Source organism: Aphelocoma coerulescens (assembly GCF_041296385.1).
Source record: "Aphelocoma coerulescens isolate FSJ_1873_10779 chromosome Z unlocalized genomic scaffold, UR_Acoe_1.0 ChrZ, whole genome shotgun sequence".
Classification (NCBI taxonomy): domain Eukaryota; kingdom Metazoa; phylum Chordata; class Aves; order Passeriformes; family Corvidae; genus Aphelocoma; species Aphelocoma coerulescens.
This window is the reverse complement of record NW_027184085.1, coordinates 38420452-38429592: the sequence shown is the minus strand read 5'-3', so window position 1 is coordinate 38429592 and position 9141 is coordinate 38420452. Positions and strand designations below refer to the sequence as shown.

General features: G+C 48.0%; 1 protein-coding gene across 1 annotated transcript; it reads left to right on the top strand.

Annotated features, from left to right (window-relative positions):
- Nucleotides 1-1304: 1304 nt before the first annotated feature.
- GAS1 (growth arrest specific 1) lies at nt 1305-5067 on the top strand. Its single transcript, XM_069001697.1, has one exon. The coding sequence runs from the start codon at nt 2424-2426 to the stop codon at nt 3405-3407; it is 984 nt and encodes a 327-aa protein (XP_068857798.1). The 5' UTR covers nt 1305-2423; the 3' UTR covers nt 3408-5067.
- The last annotated feature ends 4074 nt before the right edge of the window (nt 5068-9141 follow it).

Here is a 9141-nt window from a genome sequence, read left to right as displayed (position 1 = left end):
AATGAACAATCCCAGTGTAGATAGCAATGTGCATTTACTGCAACCTGTCTGAATGGCATCTGGCATTTTTAATACCACTATTCAAAAAGAATTAAAAGAAACAGCTGTAAACTAGGTGGATGGAGGCAGGGCTTCTAAACGCAGCTTCTGCAGATTTAAAAACACAGCTTTTACACAAGAATAGCAAAAACTATACTGAAGGAGAAAATCAAGCAGCTTGTAAAACTGATGACAATGGAGCAAGCCCTTACGAATGCTTCTCAACCCATTAATCATGCTGACTCCCAGTCACACCACACCACCATTGCACAGTCTACGCACTTTCAGACAGACATGATTCCACACCACGTGGAATTCCAAGATCCCCGAGTTTCCGGAAAATAGATTTTGTCCCAATTTCTGTGACAGATGGAGTTGATAGTCTCAGGATGAAAAAAGCGCCAGTTTTGACAGGCAGCAGATACCGATGCCCCTTGTGGTTGGAGACGATGTTGCTCTGGAATTAAGGTAGCACTGAACGCAAGGCAATGGGTAAATTTCACCACTACTTACTTTGTTATGCTCCTCTCCTTGTGCCTTAGTATTTTTGTTTCTACTTCCTTATAAGTAAGCAAAACGAACGGAAAGTGTAACAAGAAGGCAGGACTTCAGCAAGGCTTTGCGCTTTCAATTAAAACTCCTAACAGATTTTAAAAAACTTTTTACTAATTAGCAGATCAAGTATCAAAGGACTGTACTGGGATGTACTGCATTTTTGCCAACAGGCATCCTCGTAAGTCAGTGTCTTAAAACCGTGCACAAAAACCTCAGGCGAGAAGCTGAGCTGAATGACTTTAAAATCGGTGGGGTATGCGGCAAGTGGAAAGTTGTAGTACTGAAGGTACAGCAAAGGAATACTTACATGCTCGCACTACACCACTAGTAGTTAGCTTTGCTCTCCCGGAGGGTAGTACCACACTGAAACCAGGACCTCTGTTTCTACTTCAGCAAGAACAAAGTCGGTCCCATTTTGAGCCTGATCCTCCCTACCTTTCTGGTAGAGGCTCTGCCCTCACTTGAATCACTGGGAAGTTTGGGTACACGCATCGCCCGAGCTACAGAACTTGGTTTTGCCCCTCTTGTTGTAGGAGCAGGACCAGTGTCAGAGACACATGCCTGCAACACCGGCGCGGAGAGCCATGCCGCCAGGCCCCAGCGCGGTGCTGCCGAGCACCCCGCGGCCGCCGCCGCCGCCCGGCTCCGCCACCGCCCGGCCGGTCCCGCAGCGCCGGCCCGCGCCGCCGCCACTGAGCGCCTCACGTCCGGCCGCCGCGCCGCCTTAACGGGAGGAGGGGCTCCTCGGGGGGCTGTCACTCTACTTAAGCCTTTCCTTTCAAGCTTTGAATGTGAGCTGCCCTCCGGCCCCCCTCTCTCCTTCCCTCCCTCCAGCACATCGTAAAGAGACGGAGGGAAAAAAAAAAAAAAAAAAAAAAAAGGTTTCAACAACAGGGTGGGCCAATGGCAAGTGGCGAGGCAGGGAAAGGGGGCCGAGCGAAGGGAGAAAAAAGTGGAGAAAGGGAGAAAGAGAGCGAGAGAGCGCAGGCTGGGGGGGTTGTGTAAAAGAAGAAGCGTTGCTAATTTTTTTTGTTTGTTTGCTTTTCCATGCATGCATAATGAAGCCTAATCAGAGCACGTTGCTGCTGCTCGGAGGGCACTTTTGTATTTAAAGCCTTGCAAGGAAAAAAAGATCCACAGACGGATCCACAAGCTTGCACGGCTTGTTGACAACAGAAGCAGCATCAATCGCCCAGAGAGAAAGAGACCGCGAAGGCTGCCTCTTCTCCTTTCCCCGTGCTCTCGTCTTGGTAGTGGGGAAAGACGTTTCTTCTCCGCGCCACCCGAAAGCGTGATCCGTACCGAGAGGGAGTGAGCGGAGCCGGGACTGTGAATGGGATCGGAGCGGCTGGCATGTGCAGAGATGCTGCGAGCGGAGAGTTAAAAGCTCCCGAGGAGGCAGCAGCAGCAGCTGGGCATTTATTTTGTGGGGGGGAAAAAAAAAGAGAGAGAGAGACGGAACTGCATGAAGAGCAGGACAGCACCATGAGCTCTCCCGGCGCAGCCTGCGATTCCCCGAGCGCACTCCAGATCCGCTGTCGTCCGAGCCCCTATTTGCACTGACTCCCCGCACCTCTCCGGGCGCCTTCGCGGGACACGGGAAGCCCCCGGGCGTCTGCTTCGTACCGCGACCCCGCCGACTTCAGCTCCCGGGGGCTGGAGGGCCCCGGGCCCGGCGCGCATGGATTGATGCGAGGAGACCTCATGCACACGGCCGGCGGGAGTTTCGGAAACTTTTCCACGGGCGGCAGCTCCTTCTCCTCCTCGTCGTCGTCTACCAGCGCGTCTTCCCAGCTCGCCGGCGGCTGCAGCCGCTACTCCCGTCCGCGATGGTGGCCCGCTCGCCCGCTCGGCACGGAGGCGGCGGCGGCGGGCGGCGCTGGCCGCGGGCGGCCGCCTGGCTGTGGTTGGCGGCGGCGCTGGGCGCCGTGTGGCCACCTCGGGGCTCACTGGTGCAGGGCCGGCGGCTGATCTGCTGGCAGGCGGTGTTGCAGTGTCAGGGGGAGCCCGAGTGCAGCTACGCGTACAACCAGTACGCCGAGGCGTGCGCCCCGGTGCTCCTGCAGCAGCAGCCGCCGGCGGCGGGCGGCGGGGACGGCCCGGCGGGCGCTGCAGGCGCGCCCGCCTCCTCCAGGCGGCGGTGCCCCAGCCACTGCATCGCGGCGCTCATCCAGCTCAACCACACCCGGCGTGGCCCGGCGCTGGAGGACTGCGACTGCGCGCAGGACGAGAACTGCCGCGCCACCAAGCGCGCCATCGAGCCCTGCCTGCCCCGCACCACCAGCCCCACGGGCGGCGGCCCCGGCGGCCCCGGCCCCGGCGGCCCCGGCGTCATGGGCTGCACGGAGGCGCGGCGGCGCTGCGACTGGGACAGCCGCTGCAGCCTGGCGCTGAACCGCTACATGACATACTGCGGGAAGCTGTTCAACGGGCTGCGCTGCACGCCCGAGTGCCGCGCCGTCATCGAGGACATGTTGGCCGTGCCCAAGGCCGTGCTGCTCAACGACTGCGTCTGCGACGGGCTGGAGCGGCCCATCTGCGAGTCGGTCAAGGAGAACATGGCCCGCCTCTGCTTCGGCGCCGACATGGGCGGCAACGGCGCGGGCAGCAGCGGCGGCTCGGACGGCGGCCTGGAGGAGTACTACGACGAGGACTACGAGGAGGAGCCGAGCCAGAAGGGGAGGGACGACGCGGAGGACAATGCGGGCGCCGAGCCCGGCTTCCCCGTGCAGGCGGATAACGCCGGCCGGCCCGCCTGGGCGGCCGGGGCGCTGCTCGCCTCCATCTTGGTGTCGCTGCTGCCGCGGCTCTAGCGTCCCTCCCTTCCCGCACCCTTCCCTTCCCGCTTCCCATTACTGATTCCCTCCATCACTGCCTCCATCCCTATCCCCTTCGCCGGGCCGGGCCGGGCCAGGCCCCCCGCGCCGAGCCGCCGCGGGCCTCTAGTCGAGCCCTCCCGCGGCGGCCGGGGATCCGGCCGGCGGGGCCCCTCGGCGCGGAGCGGCTTTAAACGCTCCGGCCGTGGATTCCCCGACCCATCGCCCCGGCGCCCCGTCCCCTCGCGTCTCTCCCTCTGCCTCCGCTGCTGCCCGCAGCCCCGGCCGACCCCTTCTCCCGGCCCGGCGCTGCGAGCCGGCCGCTGGAGCGGTGGCCGGAGCGCAGGGGCCGCTCGTGTTTCGGGTGTTGGTCTCGAGTGTGCACTATGCAATTGCTGCCACCCTGCCTTCGTGTTGCCAGCGAGCAGAGCGGCTGACAGAAACTGCGGGCGAGGCCGCCAGCCGTCCCCCGGGACAAACCGGGAGTCATGGCATGCTGGTACTGGGGGTCTTTTAAGCGTTTTGACATGAAGGTTAGTAAGAGGTGAGCAACCCAAACTTGCTGCCAAAGCGTTGCCGTACTAGTTAGTCAGCAACTTGATTATCATTAGCCGCGTCTCGCTCTTCTTGATGCAGTGGTGCCCGAAAGGGGCTTATGCCGCATCTGCCATTAATTAAATTTAGGGAAATAGCAGACTGAATAAATTCGGTGGTTTACAGCACTCCCTCTTGCACACACATATTCCCTATAACAAAAGCGTGCCAGCAGCTGTCTCTTCCTCTGTAACCTAGCGACATTTTAAAAAAAAAATTGTTTCGGAGTTGTTGGCTATACTGAACAATGCAACTTTTGTTTTAAAAGAGCTCTGCACTGCCATCTTTGAAAGACACTTTTGAACTCGAGAACATGTATGTACAAATATCCTGAAAAGTTTTATTGCCTCGTCATATCAGGGTGCTGACCTCTGGTAAATCTTATATTAAAAAAAGTATTTAAAACTGGGATTTGTTACCAGTCGCTCTTCATTGTATATAGAATTTTATAAATTGTATGCTTTGGGGATAATTTATTTAAAAAAATAATAAAAAGTTTTAATTCCACATCCTATTTGCCAGGTAGCTGCATTTGCTGTTTGTTTCTGGAAAGGTACAGATTTCACTTTATGTTTAAAGGGATACCAGCAACTGTGATTAAGTGAAGTATTCTCTAGAACATCAAATGTACAGTGTATTTTACAGATTGAAAGTTAACTTTCTTATTTGGAGAGACTTTATGAACGTTTTAGAATTGTATAAACACATTTCTAAGCTGCCTTAAACCTTGTATTTTTTATAGAAGGCATAAAAAAGGCCTGTCTTTTAAATATGTATGGCTTTTTGTATTTTCTAAACCTGTAAATTAGTAAAGAAAGAGCTTTAAATAATGGATGCAGTGAAATTGTTTTCCAGGGACACTTGAACTCTCAGCACCCGAGGTGTGGGGGTGGGGGAAGAGAGGCGGGGATCAAACCACAGAATAACAAACCAAAAAACAGTCAAAAAACAAATATCTGTGTCTGCCTGTAATACTTCACATAGATGTAAATTACTGCTATTCTTACTTTAATGGATAATTACATGCAAGAAGTAAATACAGCTTTGAAAGTACTTCTTTAAATGAGTGGTTGATTTTATAACGCGTTGGCATGGTAACTTGCCAGTGCCAGAAGAGAGTAAAGCAATTCAAGGACGCTGCTTCTGTATATATACGTGTAGGATTTCTAGTGCATTGCACTTTCTTCGTGCAGGCGTGCTGCTCTCACTGGCACTTGTAGAAATGCTCTTAGGCGTGCAAACAAGTAAGTGGTGAGAAATACATCACACAGAGGTGGCAAGCGTTTCGAACAAGGCTTCGCTTCACACGGGCAGGGGCGCACGCATCAAGGCAGCTGCAACAAAACGCAAAGTTTGCTATTCAGTCTGCCTTCTCCCACAACGAAGAATGCAAAAGTAAACATGCTGAAGGGATCAGCAATTACTAGATCTTGTAATACTGTGCTTAGGAGTTGCTTTGCATCGTGCTGAAGCCTGGTTTGCTGCCAGAGCTACTGATCTACACTCAAAACGCCCTTAGATAAATAATTACACTCTTAAGCTGTGTCGAGTGCTGATACACTTGACCTTGTAAATAGAAATGTTTGCAGTAGGAATAAACTCCAGCACTGGAAAATCTTTTAAACATTAACACAAAAGAGAGAGCTCAGTCCTCTAGGGATTTGAGTTTGGACTGCGTCAAGCTAGGCACTCACAAAAAAAAAAAAAGAAAAAAAAAGAAAAAAAAGGGAAAAAGTTTATTTATCTTCTATTCACAGTGTTTATTTAAAGATTTTCGTTTTAAAGGCTGTAATTGGAAGGCAAGTCAGACGTTTAAAAGCTACCACAAATAAACTTTGACTGAGGGGGCGACAGATTAGCAAGATAGTGTCTTTTTCATCTTACCAGATCTTGACAGAGCGCAAATCCACATCTGTCTGTTGTATAAATCAACAAAATTAGAAATCCCTGCTTCTGGGTTAGTTATTTCAATAACAGATTATTTTATTATTTCTCTAGGGTGTGAATTTGATTATGTTGCCCAGCAATAAACGCGCACAAGTGCACGTGCACACACATAAACCAGCCCCAAATAGCTGTGATACCGAACAAGTGTATGACTGTGGTGTGCGGCTATGATCTGAAGTTTGTTTTTGAAGTCATCTGAACGGTTGAGTAAGCTTATTGTTAAAACAAAGCTGGAAACTGTTTCTTCAGGAGGAGGACAGAGTAGTTGGGTGAGACTTGTAAATAGTCAGCTTTCTTTACAAAGTGCTGAGTTCACAGTTGGGTAAGGATGATCTTAAATACTTCTTCCACAGATGACCAGAAACATACTTTCAGTTTGTCAACAGTTAGCACCCACAAGGACTATTTAACTAGTTGTTGATGAAAAATTAAGTCGCAGCTAAAAGCCTTTCTTTTTCTTCATTTTGGAGTAAAGACATTAGCACTAGAAAAGGACTGATAATTAACTGCTACAATAAATTCAAGACTTAATTTTACAGGCTCCTGTCGAAAGCATCTGCCTGGAATAAATCAACACCGAGCGCCACTATGCGGGGAGGACTGTATGCTTCCTTCTCCAGAAAAAGTGGATTGTATTAATTTAAGTAATTGTGCAATAAATACAGCTGAACTAATTCTGTCCTGTGAGCTCCTCTCCATAAGGACATAACTTTGTGGGTTTTGTTGTACAGTCAGAGTAAGCACAATTTCCAGGAGGAATGGCTGCCTGTGTTGCTATTTGTCCCAGCCAACCAAAGCCTGTGCAGATGTTGATGTCCATCAAATCCATATTTCTTTTGCTTGATTTTCAGACAAATGGAAATCTTGAAATGTCAAGTGATGCAGCAAGAAGCAAAGGAAAGACTTCACCTTTCCTGACAGAGGGAGATTTTTCACAGGAAAGGAAGTTCTCTCATTTGTCTGGCTATTTGGCAGTGTTCTCTTCTGAAGTCCTGCTCAGCCTATCTCTTCCAGGGGGAGAAGGAACTTTGCATCATTTCATGTAAAATAATCCAGTAGGTTCTGATCCCTTTTCATTCCCAGTTACCAGGTTTGAATTCTTGGTGACAGTTTATTTGTCTTTGGAGGCACTTCAGTGACAAATGTTTAAGGGAGTGTAGGACAATGGTGGAGAACAAGGAGGCAGTTCATTGAACTGACAGTGACCATACAGTAAATAGGGGGAGATTCAAGCTTCACTGATCACCCAAGCGCACAGCAAATCTTTTGTATGCAATCACAATGGACATAACATAAGGTCTCTGTTTATTTTCAACAATATACACCAATGTATACAGACAGGCATACATAACTTTAAAATTATTATGAAATGAAGCCTTACAATGACCATAAGCAAAGCTCTGGTTTGGCCAAGTCTTTTCATGGTCACATTGGAAAGCATGATGGATTTTACTTAGAATCTTCACTCCTCCTAAAAGCTGTTGATGTACCAGATCTCTCACTACAGACATGCCTCTATAGCATGGATTTTAGATAGGGCTGTAAAGGTGGCTGCAGGCAGCTTTGCAGGTAGAGAACAAGACATTCCATCTCAATGTGATGCAAAACTAGTACTTGATGTTTGGTTTGTTTTTTCTTTTGAGTACACTGGAGTTTGAGAGGTACTCCACAAGAGCCGAAGTGCACATATAAAAAGTAGTGGGACAAAAAATCATCACCATTTGATTAATGGAAAATGCTTCTTGAGTGAATGAGTTGCATAGCCTTCAAATGTTGCTAAAAAACATTTAGACCTTCAATCGATTTTGTTCCTGTCCCCAGTAATAACATCACACACTTCCACACTGCCTGTGGTAACACACCCATTGCAAGTCCTAGGAAAAGTTGTGCAACAGAAAACATTTTCAAATGGGAAGAGCAGTGATTTCATGTCTGTGATACAGATTTGTAAGCAGTAAAGTTGAAAGTTACTGTATTTTACTTGAGGCATTGGCTGTGGTAGACAGTTGAAAAGGCTCACATTGACTGTCTGAATGACATAAGTAATGTGCTATTAGCATAAATACTTTCTAAGACATCCATTTAATCAATTTCTTAAATAACAGAATGATCTACTACAAAATAGTGGACTGTATACACTATATTTTGGCACAAAGATGGTCATTCTCCCACTAGTAACCAGGGGCTCTAAATAAATGATTTCAACAATGTTTTATTAAAGGAGGACAAGAGCCCTCGAGCTGCATTAATCGGGGAGAAGTCGAGTGGCACTTTTGTTATGGAAATGTTAAACACATAATAGTTCAGCCAAACAATGTGGAGCCACTTCATTCTCTCAGCCATGCTGACACCTCTTAAAGAGGAACTGCAGGGAAGGATGTGGGAAAGATTTGCTTTCTGAGGAAGCTTTCAGCTAATATTTTGGATATTTACCTCCAAAATTCAACCAGTACAAATGTAACTGAAGGGCATAAAAATAAAACAATAGAGATGATCTATGCAGCTACTGCTAGTGATGAGAGTTTGGTGTTCAAAATCAAAATAGTAATTGACAAGCCCCCCTTTCATTTAAAGTTTCTTTTTTTCATTAATTTATTATGAGACAAGTAGATATTATAGTAGAAGGTGAATGTGCACAAAGAGAAATTTTTGTTAACACACAGAGATAATAGTGCCAATACTATACCTTAGACATACATGAGGGAGGGGAAAGAGGAACACCCTAGAGTAAGGAAATAGACTAAGTTTTAGTAGGATGGTTGTGAGGTGAAGTGTGATGTGTAGGCAACCTAAAAATATATTAATAAAGTAATACAGTGTGATACAAGTCTGCATAAAGAAAGATTCACTTTCAAATGTGGTATTTGGAATGGTTGAGAGGAAGAAAGGGTAGGGAATAGGAGATGACTGTTATGCAGAGAAATTTTAGAGAATTAATAGTGTGCTTGCTAATAAGGAGAAAGAAGCTCAAAAAAAGTATTAAGAAATTAGCTGAGACATAGATTGAAAATAATGAGGGAATGTGGAAAGAAAGCTGACTGTAGAAATGTTGGCAGAGCCAGAAGGTAAGAGTAATGTGGAAATAAGATGAATATTCAGCTCTGGAAACAATTTTTTTCCCATCTCCAGAAGATGGAGATGAAAGCTATCATCCCCATGTTCTTGGTGTTCATGACAGTGCACCTCCAAC

Bases quoted from the DNA above. Each gene is read 5' to 3' on its own strand.
- GAS1 (XM_069001697.1), top strand. From the start codon at position 2,424: ATGGTGGCCCGCTCGCCCGCTCGGCACGGAGGCGGCGGCGGCGGGCGG.